General features: G+C 42.7%; 1 protein-coding gene across 4 annotated transcripts in view; it reads left to right on the top strand.

Moving 5' to 3' along the window:
- Window positions 1–5,519: 5,519 nt before the first annotated feature.
- The window catches only part of e2f8 (E2F transcription factor 8), a 7,730-nt gene continuing 127 nt past the window's right edge, over window positions 5,520–13,122 (top strand). The window contains exons 1-14 of one of the 4 annotated variants that reach the window (XM_047810442.1): window positions 5,520–5,876; window positions 6,711–6,783; window positions 6,967–7,143; window positions 8,987–9,143; window positions 9,277–9,576; window positions 9,679–9,831; window positions 10,127–10,261; window positions 10,421–10,621; window positions 10,716–10,800; window positions 10,973–11,381; window positions 11,590–11,844; window positions 11,978–12,104; window positions 12,397–12,671; window positions 12,758–13,122. The exon at window positions 12,758–13,122 is cut by the window's right edge and continues 127 nt beyond it. In XM_047810442.1, the coding sequence (XP_047666398.1) occupies window positions 6,718–6,783; window positions 6,967–7,143; window positions 8,987–9,143; window positions 9,277–9,576; window positions 9,679–9,831; window positions 10,127–10,261; window positions 10,421–10,621; window positions 10,716–10,800; window positions 10,973–11,381; window positions 11,590–11,844; window positions 11,978–12,104; window positions 12,397–12,671; window positions 12,758–12,901 (2,484 nt within the window). In that variant the 5' untranslated portion in view covers window positions 5,520–5,876; window positions 6,711–6,717 and the 3' untranslated portion in view covers window positions 12,902–13,122. Of the gene's footprint in view, window positions 5,877–6,321; window positions 6,620–6,710; window positions 6,784–6,918; window positions 7,144–8,986; window positions 9,144–9,276; window positions 9,577–9,678; window positions 9,832–10,126; window positions 10,262–10,420; window positions 10,622–10,715; window positions 10,801–10,972; window positions 11,382–11,589; window positions 11,845–11,977; window positions 12,105–12,396; window positions 12,672–12,757 lie in introns of those variants that run through there. The other 3 variants (XM_027152283.2, XM_047810441.1, XM_027152282.2) reach the window with 3 other exon arrangements.

The following is a 13,122-nucleotide window of genomic DNA, read 5'->3' as shown; positions in this document are numbered from 1 at the left end:
TCATTGAGATGTATGAAGACGTCACTTGCACCAGTGAACCCGACGTGAGCCGCATAACAATGAGCCGTAGAAAAATAGGGCCCTGCTTTGCACCTTAAAGGTGATTGGATCATGAATGCATTTCAGTTGACTGCATCAGATCTCTGTGTCAAGGGATCAGGGATTTCTTCTGATTAGATTAAGATGTGATCACTCTAAAATGCACCAGGACCACCTTAAGCACAAGGAAAAACATGTTGTTTGTAACTGTGCACTGATATCTATATTAAAAAAAAACCACTAGCACACATTTTATTAGGTACACCTACTACCCTTGTACCTAAATCCATTGTCCTGTGTGTCATGTGAGAGACCATGCATGCTTTTTGTAAGCTCTTTGCGGTCCAGAAAGATCCTCCAGAAACAGCAGGAACCTTTTTTTTTTTTTTGAAAGATGAATGATAATTACTTTTGAACATGATATTAAATTAAGATTATTTTTATGTATGTTGTGTTGGTTGCTATATGACAGAAGGAGGTTGAAGCATGATCTATCTTGTTTTTTTTAATTATTATTTTGGCAGGGGTTTGTAGACTTTTTTATACCCACCGTAGCTGAATTTTGTATGTTTTTCAGCTACAGGTTACAGGTTAATCCACTTATTTTTAAAGACTGTAAACTGATTTGGAACCCTAGTTGCTCCACCCAATGATAAACGTTATTACTAGTGATAACATCATAATACAGAGAAAAGTTAGAGCTGACTTGTGTTTTTATCTCTTTTACATTTACAGCATTTAACAGACACCCTTATCCAGAGCGACACATTTTCTATCCTTTTTTTTATACAACTGAGGGTTAAGGGCCTTGCTCAGGGGCCCAACAGTGGCAGCTTGGTGGACGTAGACATCGAACTCACAACCTTCCGATTGGTAGCCCATCACTTTAAACACTCGGGTACCACATCCCATCTCTTTTAAGGCTCTAGTAGCTGTATATTTTAACCTGTTATCTTCAGTGGTGTGTTGTGTTTTCCTGCCTATATTTGCATTTACATTTACACTCCGCATTTGTCCTTATACAGAGTGACGTACAAAAGTGCTTTTAAGTCTCTATCATTGAACACATTAACTCTGGTTCACGAGGTTACAAACCATGAGCCTAAAACTTTGTTTACATTTTTTTAATTTTTATAATTTTTTTTTAATAAATACATACATAAGACAAACACGTGCTAGTTCTATTTCATGAAGAAGTAGGTCTTCAACCGTAATTTCAGTGACTCAGCTCTCCGGATTATTCCAACACTCCAATTTATTCCACCATTTCGGTGACAGAACAGAAAAGTGTCTTGTTGTATCTGTATCTCATACCCTGAGAAATGGTGGGACCAGTAAAGCAGTGCTACAGGGTGTAGTGCGAGGAGTGATGAGAGCTTTTAAGGTAAGAAAGAGCTGGTCCAATTTTTTTGCCTTTGTAGCAAGCATCAGTGTTTTGAATCTGACGCATGCAGCTGCTGGAAGCCAAAAAAAGAAGTGGTATGCGAGAACATAGGCAAGTTATAAACAAGTCATGCAGCATTTTGGGTCATTTTCAGAGGATGAATTGCGTTCATAAGTACAGTGCTGTCAAGTGTCACGCATTGAGAGTCACAGTCACGCATTTTCGGTCTTTTCTCATCGCCACACATCGTATTTCTCACGCAGAAAAACATTTGGACTATTTATCATATATTTAATAAGCCGCAGCGCCCAAAATGTATCAGTCCGCGCCGCTTAGTCGAGCCTGACACTTATCAGCCAATCAAAAAAAAAAAGAGGCTACACAATAGCCAATCAGAAAATAGCACTATCTGGTTAAGATTTAACGCAACAACCAATGAAAAAAAAACATTCATTAGCGAGGATATTTTCGATGGTCGGTTTGAACAAAAACTCAGTTTGAACTGTTTTAAATGGGAGCAACATTACAAATGATAAAGGAGTCCAAATAGGCAACAAACACTTACAATAAACACCACCAGTCATAATCTCTCTCTCTCTCTCTCTCTCTCTCTCTCTCTCTCTCTCTCTCTCTCTCTCTCACACACACACACACACACACAAATTAATAATACTTTGTATTTGGTTAAATTGCGGTCAGTGATCCTTACCAAACACAACATCTTCCCCATTATTGTTCTTTTTTGTTTGTTTTTTGTTTTTGTTTTTTTTGGGTGGGGGTGGGGGGCTGGAGATGTCACGCTTGCCTGCCTTCAAAACTTGAGAGCCCTGTAAGTAGAGTTGCAGTAGTTCAGTCTTCAGTCTTGAGATGACAAGAGACTGAACAAGTTCCTGAAGAGCCTGTGTGGACAAAATGACAGAATCCTTCTGATGTTGTAATGTAAAGAAGGAACCGACAAGAGCGTGTCACATTAGCAACATGCGAGGAAAAGGACAGCTGATTGTCCATGGGTATCCCAAGGTTGTGAGCTGTGACTGAAGCAGAGATCAGATCTTTATGCAGGGATATTGCAAGATCATGACCTGGGGATGAATCACCTACGATGATCAGCAGTTCAGTTTTGCTAGGATTGAGCGTTAACTAATGAGCATTCATTCACAATGATATTTCTGGCCAGACATGCCGAGATCCGAACAGAAGCTGTTGTATCTGAGGAAGGGAAGGAGAAGATAAGTTGAGTGTCAATAGCATACAGTGCCGTATTCATACCCACTGAACTTTTTCACATTTTGACACGTTACAGCCACAAACAAAAATGTTTTTTATTCAAATTTTATGTGATAGACCAACACAAAGTGGCACATAATTGTGGAGTGGAAGGAAAATGATAAATGGTTTCCAAATTTTTTTTTTTTACAAATAAATATCTGAACAGTGTGGCATGCATTTGTATTCAGCCCCACTGAGTCAATACTTTGTAGAACCACCTTTTGCTGCAATTACATCTGCAAGTCTTTTGGGGTATGTCTCTACCAGCTTTTCACATCTAGTGAGTGAAATTTTTGCTCATTCTTCTTGCAAAATAGCTCAAGCTCAGTCAGATTGGATAACGAGCATCTGTGAACAGCGATTATTTTCAAGTCTTGCCACAGATTCTCAATTGGATTTAGGTCTGGACTTTGTCTGGGCCATTCTAACACATGAATATGCTTCGATCTAAACAACTCCATTGTAGCTTTGGCTGTATGTTTAGGGTCATTGTCTTGTTGAAAGCTGAACCTCCGCCCCAGTCTCAAGTATTTTGCAGACTCTAACAGGTTTTCCTCTAAGATTGCCTTGTATTTGGCTCCATCCATCTTTCCATCAACTCTGACCAGCTTCCCTGTCCCTGCTGAAGAAAAGCATCCCCACAACATGATGCAGCCACCACCATGTTTCACGGTGGGATTCATGGTGGGTTCAGGGTGATGTGCGGTGTTAGGTTTCCGCCACACATAACGTTTTGATTTTTGGCCAAAAAGTTAAATTTTGGTCTCATCTGACCAGAGCACTTTCTTCCACATGATGTTTGCAAACTGCAAACAGGATTTCTTATGGCTTTCTTTCAACAATGTCTTTCTTCTTGCCACTCTTCCATAAAGACCAGATTTGTGGAGTGCTTGACTAATAGTTGTCCTGGGGACAGATTCTAACACCTGAGCTGAGATGGTACGACGGTAAGACGGGACCGATTCCGTCATCTTAGTTCAGTTGTCCCAAACGTTTTGTAACCTACTTGTTTCTTTATCTATATAAGATTCATAATATAGTAATACTGTTTTTGTTACCATTTGCTACGTCAATAACACACAGTAAAATTAACGGAATATTTTTTCCATCAGTTTACCAGTCTGGTGGGAACCCGTGTTGCTAACAGCCTGGTGTTTACTTTGTCTCATCTCTGCAGATACACAAGCTTCATCATTCACACAATCACTATGTACATCATGTACATCAGGAAGATTTACCAGCGATAATCACTGTTCCAATCTGTTAGGTTTCCAAGTCTGACTATAAAATGTGTAGTGATTTAATGCACTGTGATGTTAAACACACTAGTGAGCTCTGACTCTCTAAAAAACGTTCCGGTGTCGTCGTGGTTGTTGTCATGAGCTGCGTCTCAAATCACATACTCTGACCTTAAAGTAAAAAATAAACTGAGGAGCCTCGGTTGCTATGTGAGAAACGTGACTGTACATCACCCAACACATCCCTTGATCTAAGAATACAGCCCCCAAGTGACCTCCATGTGTTCCCATAACCTCATGGGCATAAGAAGGACTTCAGCTTTGATACTAATTCTCTAGAGAAGCCCAAAACAGCCCCAGCCAGACAAAACAAACTGTTTATTAATTGTATTCCCTCACTTAATTAATTAACTTAATTACTTTAATTAAGAATTGGAGCTCTGTTATTCTCTTCTGTCATATCTCTGTGACCCACTCAACACAATCCAATCCACCCACCACAGGTTGCACCTCGATGATGTCACTGTTGTGTTATTTCTCAAATATTGATGACCCGACACACGGCATGTTTCCAAATGAGGATTTAATAACTTATTGCAGGACATAGAATGCAGGTGCTACCTGTAGCCACAGTGTAAAACTTCCAAACTCCGTCTGACTTAGAATGACTGACACTTGCCGTAGCCAATAGGAACACAGTGCCTAATATAACAACATATGATTGGCAAAAGCCTAAGAATATTACAGTCACCAGTGAGGAATAGTGAGGAACAAGCCTGGACAACTGACCTGTGAGCCTTCTGGTCTTCTAAGCCTCGCCCACTTGTACATTATAAAGTCTTTTGTTTACATTTTTGCACAAAATTAATACCCTTTTGTGTATATATTTAAAGCTATACTCTGGATTTATTATTATAAAATAATACATAACAGTCAAGAGGTTTGTCTGTTCATCACCTACTAATTAATACTGTTCAGTTATTTACTAGTGTGTGTGTGTGTGTGTGTGTGTGTGTGTGTCTGTGTGTGTGAGTGTAAGTGTGTATGCATGTGGTGTGTGTGAGTGAGAGTGTCTGTGTGCGTGTGTGTGGTGTGTGTGTGAGAGAGTGTGAGTGAGAGTGTATGTGTGTGTGTCTGTGCGTGCGTGTGTATGTGAGTGTGTGTTTGTGTGAGAGATTATTTGTGAGTGTATGTGTGTGAGTGTGTGTATGAGTGAGAGTGTCTGTGAGTGTGTGTGTGTGTGTGTGTATGTGAGAGTGTATGTGTGTGTGTCTGTGTGCGTGTGGTGTGTGTTTGTGTGAGAGATTATTTGTGTGTGAGAGTGTGTGTATGAGTGAGAGAGTGTGTGTGTGTGTGTCTGTGTGCGTGCGTGCGTGTGGTGTGTGTTTGTGTGAGGGATTATTTGTGAGTGAGTGAGAGTGTCTGTGTGCGTGTGAGAGTGTGTGTGTGTGAGTGTAAGTGTGTCTGTGTGCGTGCGTGTGGTGTGTGTATGTGAGAGTGTGTGTCTGTGAGAGATTATTTGTGTGTGTGTGTGTGTGTGTGTGTGTGTGTGTGTGTGTGTGTGTGTGTCTGTCTGTGCGCGTGCGCGTGCGCGCGCGTGTCGTCTACCCTCCTCCCCTGTAGTATATTACAGACTGAGTGGCGGGACGTGTTCATTCTACTGGCGGGAGTTTCAACCGAATTAACACTTTCTGTCCTGGAATGCCAACTTTTTTACTTTATCCTGTTTCTCCACAGGAGTTTTACTTTAATGTTAGTCACCGTTCACGCCTGAGATTCCCTCAGTTTTAATGACCTCAGTATTACAGTTCTAACATCTAACCTGCTAAACTTTTAGCAGCTAAAGAGTTTCCTCAGTAACCGAAACTGGATCTTCTCTCCCATGGATTTATCCTCACCAAAGAAGGCTTTATAAAGGAAATCCCAAGGCATTGTAACCCTCCAGGGTAAGTGTTGTGTGTTTATTAGCCACTGTCTAACAGACACAGGGGAAACTTTCAGCTCGGCTTTGGCGCACTTTTCCTGTTTAATCTGTTTTAAACGCATCACATATCAGACACAACACATCACTAAGGTGTCACTTATTCACTGTTTAGCAGCTGAACTGAAATAAACACTGTTACTGTTGTTTATTCGTCGTTACTGGTGTTTATTTGTAGCTTTAGCTTTAGCATTAGCAATCCGGCTACACAGAGAGAAGTGACCGGGCTTCGTGATGTCTGAGTGTTTTTTAGATGAACTTCTAAAGCGGTTTTAAATCGTCCCGGGTATCGTGTTTAGGGGCCTGAAGTTTTAACACATTAATTCTGCTCCGATTTTGTAGTTTTTTGGACTTCTGTGAGGAGGAAAGTCCGCGCCAACATTTCAAAAAAAGTGCGCACCGTTTTCCGCGAGTCGCTCATTGGTCGCTTTGAGTTCGACGACTCTTCCTGCTTTGCGCTGATTGGTTGTGGTGACGGAGTGGGCGTACACATAGACGTACACGTACACGTACAACTTGTAGCCTTGGAGATCACGGATGTCAGTTACCGCCAAGCGCCTTGTTTACACGGCCGCAGAGATTTGAATCCAAACCAGAATCTTTATCGTTATTATTATTATCATCATAATATTAACCCCTGAGTCATTGCACACTGATCAGAGCACTGATGATGTTCTCGTCCATGATTTATAACGCCGTAAAGAAAAGGTATAACGTCTCCAGAAGTACCGAAATGTTTAGTGAAGTCTTATTTTTCCCTTGTGGATGTGTAAACTTTTATTTTTCCGATCACATGCAGGTGGAAGATGACCAGCACTTTATCGGACAGCCGACAGTTGAACCAGAAATTTGAGGCTGTTGCTCATGACAAGGTTTGTGTGCGTGCGTGTGTGTTGTCTATTAATTTAAAGATCTAAGGGTCAGATCGTTTAACGTTCAGGTCTCACTTGCTGGTTACGACATGCGGTCACTGTGATCTGAGTGTTCTTCCTCTTCCCCTTTAACAGAAGACGGCAGTGATTGCGGAGCCACAGACGCAGTTCACGGTTTCTCAGGAAGCTAAGAGGATCATGGGACCTTTGTCTACACCCACGAAGGGGTCCGAGGCGGCGGGAGGAGAACCGTGGACGCCGACGTCCAACCTGAAAATGCTGATCAGTGCGGCGAGTCCTGAAATACGCAATCGAGAGAAAGAGAAGACCGTCAGCGAGGAAACGGAGAACTCCTCTCAGGTAACAGTGATGAAGAACAGAAAAATATGTGCTACTTGTTTAAGTGCTTTGTTTGTAAACTGTTTACAAACTATATGCAGTGTATTTGCAACTGATACAAACATGTTTTGTGACATTTGTATGTGTAATATGACAATAAGCCGGTAATACTCACTCGATACTCACTCAGTACTCAATACTCAGTCAGTACTCAATACTCGCTCAGTACCCGATACTCACTCAGTACTCAATACTAACTCGATACTCACTCAGTACTCAATACTAACTCGATATTCACTCAATACTCACTCACTCAATACTTACTCGATACTTACTCGATACTTACTCGATACTCACTCAATACTTACTCGATACTCACTCAATACTTACTCTATACTCACTCACTCAATACTTACTCTATACTCACTCACTCAATACTTACTCTATACTCACTCACTCAATACTCACTCGATACTTATTCAATACTCACTCACTCGATACTCACTCACTCGATACTTATTCAATACTCACTCACTCGATACTCTCTCACTCGATACTTACTCAATACTCACTCACCCGATACTCACTCAATTGATACTCACTCGATACTTATTCAATACTCACTCACTCGATACTCACTCACTCGATACTCACTCACTTGACACTTACTCAATACTCACTCACTTGATACTCACTCACTCGATACTCACTCAATACTCACTCACTCGATACTCACTCACCCGATACTCACTCGCTTGATATTCACTCGCTTGATACTCACTCACTCGATACTCACTCAATACTCTATACTCACTCACTCGATACTCAATTCTCACTCACTCAATTCTCACTCACTCGATACTCACTCCATTCTCACTCACTCGATACTTACTCAGTACTCGATACTCACTCACTCGATACTCACTCCATTCTCACTCACTCGATACTTACTCAGTACTCGATACTCACTCACTCGATACTCACTCGATACTCACTCGATACTCACTCGATACTCACTCGATACTCACTCACTGGATACTTACTCAATACTCACTCACTCGATACTCAATTCTCACTCACTCGATACTCAATTCTCACTCACTCGATACTCAATTCTCACTCACTCGATACTCAATTCTCACTCACTCGATACTCAATTCTCACTCACTCGATACTCACTCACTCGATACTCTCTCCATTCTCACTCACTCGATACTTACTCAATACTCGACACTCACTCACTCGATACTCACATAATACTCGATACTCAATACTCACTCGATACTTACTTAATACTTACTTAATACTCACTCTCTGCTTACGCAATACTTACTCAATACTCTACACTCACTCAACACTCCCCCAATACTCGGCTCTAACAGTATTTAAATATGTGGAAAAGTTTCTTTTGAGTTTCTTACATGAAAATTGATTTAAATCAAGAATTGTCAAAATCAGTCCTTAATAGATTCTTAAAGCTTGTTCGTTTTATACGAGCACCTCGCAGTCTCCAAGTTTGTTTTATTCGTTTTCACTCGGGTCCATAAATAGGTGGACAACTTCTCGTTGCTTTAGCTGTGTATTACAGTGTTTTGGAGTGGACTAACGAATGCGAATGTTACCGACCAGCACATTTTCCTCGCGCCACTCGGTTCATTCGGTCCCCTGGGTAAGATTGAAAAGTGGTGCAGAAACAATTCTGAGATATTCCCAGATCGGTTTGTTAACGAATCGCTTCAGGACCACAAATCGCTTCAGGAACATGTTCTACTGACATGTCCACGTTCAGACAGCAAGGCATGCTGGTTAGGCCTGTGTTTGATCCGATAGCCTGCCTGTACTAACACGTTCTCTTTCTTTACAGGACACCGAACAAGGAGAAGAGTCAGAGAGGCTGCACCTCAGCCGCAAGGAGAAAAGCCTCGGACTGCTGTGTCACAAATTTTTAGCTCGTTATCCGGATGATCCCAATCCAGCTGTAAACAACGACATCTGCCTCGACGATGTTGCCGTTGAACTGAGTAAGCCTCTTACACACAGTAGAAATGTGCAGTGTATATTGTGCTTATTTCAACAGCTAACTTCTTTGCACACTTCTAAAGTATTTCTATTGTGTGTGTGTTTTCTCTCTCTCTCTCTCTTTCTTTCTCTCAGATGTGGAACGGCGGCGTATTTACGACATCATGAACGTCTTGGAGAGCCTGAACATGGTCAGCCGTCTGGCCAAAAACCGCTACACGTGGCATGGCCGTGCCCAACTAGCACACACGCTAGCACTGCTGCAAAGAGAGGGAGAGAAACACCACTACAACCAGCAGATCCAGCAGATACGACAAAGACACGCAGATGACGTGCTGGAGATGGACGGAGAGGAGAAAGAGAACGAGGACACGGATCTAGAAATCGCACTGAGGGAGACGGTCTTAAGTGAAACCTCGGCAGACGCTAAAGGGGGTCAGTGTGGAGCTTGATCTTTCACATTCAGAGTCCTCATGCATGCTCAGACTGTTAATCACATGTATCACAATGCTAAACCTTTTTCCCAATGACCCACAGCCAGCCGTAAGGACAAGTCGTTGCGTGTGATGAGTCAGAAGTTTGTCATGCTCTTCCTGGTGTCCAGTCCCCGTGTAGTGAGCTTGGAAACCGCCGCCAAGATCCTGATAGGAGAAGACCAGGTGGTGGACCAGGACAAGAGCAAGTTCAAGAGTGAGTTTCAGTGTGTGCTGTTCACCATGAACTTCGATCCACACAGCATTGTAAGGGAAGGTGGATACTTCTCCTACTCTCTGTAGGGCAACATAGCAGTTTCTCCAACCTTCAGAAACCATTACACATCCGCAGTACATGCCATTCATGAGCTACTTTGCATACTTATACACCAACAGATATTACAAGCCTGTATAATAGTGTTCAGAAGATCAGAAGCTCTGGAGGATACATTCTTCTGAACCATTGTCTAAATTTCCCTTCTTTTGTTTTTTTTGTTTTGTTGTTTTTTTAGCGAAGATCCGTCGTCTGTATGACATCTCGAACGTCCTCAGCAGTCTTAAGCTTATTCAGAAAGTGCACGTGACTGAATTACGAGGACGAAAACCGGCGTTTAAATGGACCGGACCAGAGAATCTGTCCTTACAGGGTCAGTGTCACTTATATGGGTTATACAGCTATACTTCCTATACAAAACACCATGTAACTGTTTGTTTTGTTCTGTATTTGTTTTTGTTTTTTCCCTTCTCACTATACACCCATGGTTCTATCTGTAAGATGATCTAGACTTTTTTTTTTTTCTTTGCAGGTTTGCAGGTCGAGCCGTCGTCTTGCCCCGGGCCCCTCGAATCCCGCTCGTCTATAGATAACTGCACCAAAAACCTATTCTGCTCTCCCGGCACTAAGCGAGGCTTCACCAGGCATCATTCACTCGTCAAACTGGCCAAAAGCATCCAGGACGATCGCAGGAAGATCAGCTCTGCTCCAACAAGCCCTGTTAAAATCACCAGTGAGTGCATGCTTTCACTTTTCTGAGAAAATAACCTTGTCCCAATGGTGCTTATATAAATTTTTTTAATCATTTATGAATTTATTTGTTTCAGGCGATTCAGCTAACGGACGATTCTGTACGAGTAAAATGGATCACCTCGCTGAGATCTGTAAAATGCAGCTAGACCAGCAAGCTGTGTAAAGAAAAACAATGATCTACTTAATTCCAATCCAAAAGTTTGCGATAACTCGCATCACCATGCTTTCAATTTTACTGTTTGGGACATTCATTTATTTGTTTGACCTTTCTTATTAAATAAACAACTCTATATTGACTTCATATTGCTTTGTCACTGCTGTTGATTTTCAGGAACGTTCAAAAGCAGAGGGATCAGAAAGACGAAGAGAAAAGCTCGCCTGTTCCCCGCGCGATGACGTCCGGGGTGGAGGCTTGTCCCCCGACGGTGCAGTTATCGTTTGCTCCTCCTCCTCAGTGCTGCTCTCTCGTTCCTGTGCTGCTTCCTCATGCTGTGTACGTCAGCCACACCCCTGTCCGCCCTCGCCCCGTCGCCAGGCCTCCGCCCTCCACCGCTGTGCGCTCCATGACCTTCGAAAGTCCCAGAGGAGCAAACAGGAACGTGTCGCCAGCGTCTTTAACGATTACGAACCAGAGGTTGCTCCACGGTTACGAGCCGGCAAGTCCGGCCCTGAAACGGACGTGTTTAGAAAGTTCAGAAAGAAGTCCGGCTAAGATCAAACGGATCGAGACAAACTCAAAGGTGTGTGTGTGTGAGTGTGTGAGTGTGTGTGAGAGATATAGCTAGAAAAACTATTAACCGATCCTAAACAAAAACAAATCTTCACTTTAAGTGAATAAATGCTGTTTATTTAATTTTTTTTCTTCTATTGCTTATGTGAGCTGTAACGGAGCAGGTGATTCTGCAGAAGTTATTAATATGGTTGTGTTTGTACATTTGTGCATTCCAGAGCTTGTCCCCTAAGCTGTGCAAGATCCTCCAGGCTCGTCTGAAAGATAGCAGAGGAGCCCTGACTTCCAGCCGTGCCTCAGCGAGAGCTCTGCACCTCGAACCTGAATTTAACAAAACACCCCATAATAATCCCAACACGCTGGAGCACAACACGGAGCTGCAGCACTTCCTGGAGACGGAGGAGCGGGAAGAGAAATCACAGAACCGCACCCAGGCCACGCCCACTCCACAGGACTCGAACGGACACACGGAGGTAAAAAAATAAATAAATTTATAAAACCACAGCTGGAAATACTAGACCAGGGATTCATGAACTTTGTTTTCTCAAGCCCTATTTCTTGAATCACTGCACTAGACTTATTTGTGTGTGTGTGTCTGTGTTTCAGACTCTGATCCCCACAGGTTATTTGATTCCAATTTCCCAGCAGCCGCTGCTTAGCTTTAAGGAGACTCCGACCTCCAGCGGAGATGCACATAAAACTCCGACATACATCTATCACACACCAACTGCAGGTAAATCACACACACCCACTCAAACAAACGTAAATATACACACACAAACAGACGATCAAACACATACACACGCAAATATACAGAAAAATACAAATGTACATACAAACATTTTTTGACAAATCAAAATCGAGAAATCAGCATCCTGCATGGTGTCTATGTTCCATCGCATAAACCGATCCTTAATATTAAATATTATATCACAATACATCGTTTTATAGGATCTGTCCAGCTTCATAGAATGCTTCATATATGTTTATGATTGATATTTATTTATTCTCTTTGTGGTTTGCAGGTTCGATAACCCCTTCACCTCAGGAGTTCACCCCATCTCCATTACCTGTCCATCGCCCCACCCACCGGGTCAGCCCGAACCCCTCCATTCTCAACTTCACCCTGCAGAACCTCGCTCTGATCCACAACACGCACGGGGCCACACACATTGCGCCAGCAGTGGAGCAGCCCAGCCCCATCCCCTGCACCCACACGCATACACACACATCGCTCCAATCACACAGCATGATCTTCATCAAGCCCGTCTCGCCGCTCACACTCATCAGCCTGCAGCAGGTAAGCACAACACGCACTGTGCTGCACACACAAGGAGTGAAAAGCCACATATAATAAAATAATAAACTACTTTTTTTTGTCTTTAGCCTGCCCTGACCACACCCAAAAGTGGCTCCGCCCCTCAGCAGTGCTTTTTCCACACACCAGTCTCCACTATGGTCACGCCTACTGCCAGTAAGAGCCTGTACATCCCTCAGAGGAAGCTGGACGTGAACTCGGAGGAGCACTGAGATCATCTACCAGTCACCACTAATAACGTCTAAGCTGTGTACATGGCTGTTTAATTATCTGAATGTTTTGTAGCTTTGGCTTTACCTTTATGACTTACTGGTCCTGATTTTTCACTTGGACTGTATTGGAAAAACAGAGCCATGTATGTATGTATGTATGTGTGTCTGGATGGATGGATGGATGGGTGGGTGGGTGGATGTCCAAATAAACTGAGCAAACT

Source organism: Tachysurus fulvidraco, chromosome 2 (genome assembly GCF_022655615.1).
Source record: "Tachysurus fulvidraco isolate hzauxx_2018 chromosome 2, HZAU_PFXX_2.0, whole genome shotgun sequence".
NCBI lineage: Eukaryota > Metazoa > Chordata > Actinopteri > Siluriformes > Bagridae > Tachysurus > Tachysurus fulvidraco.
The sequence above is the reverse complement of the archived record's forward strand: the minus strand, read 5'-3'. Positions and strand labels throughout refer to the sequence as shown.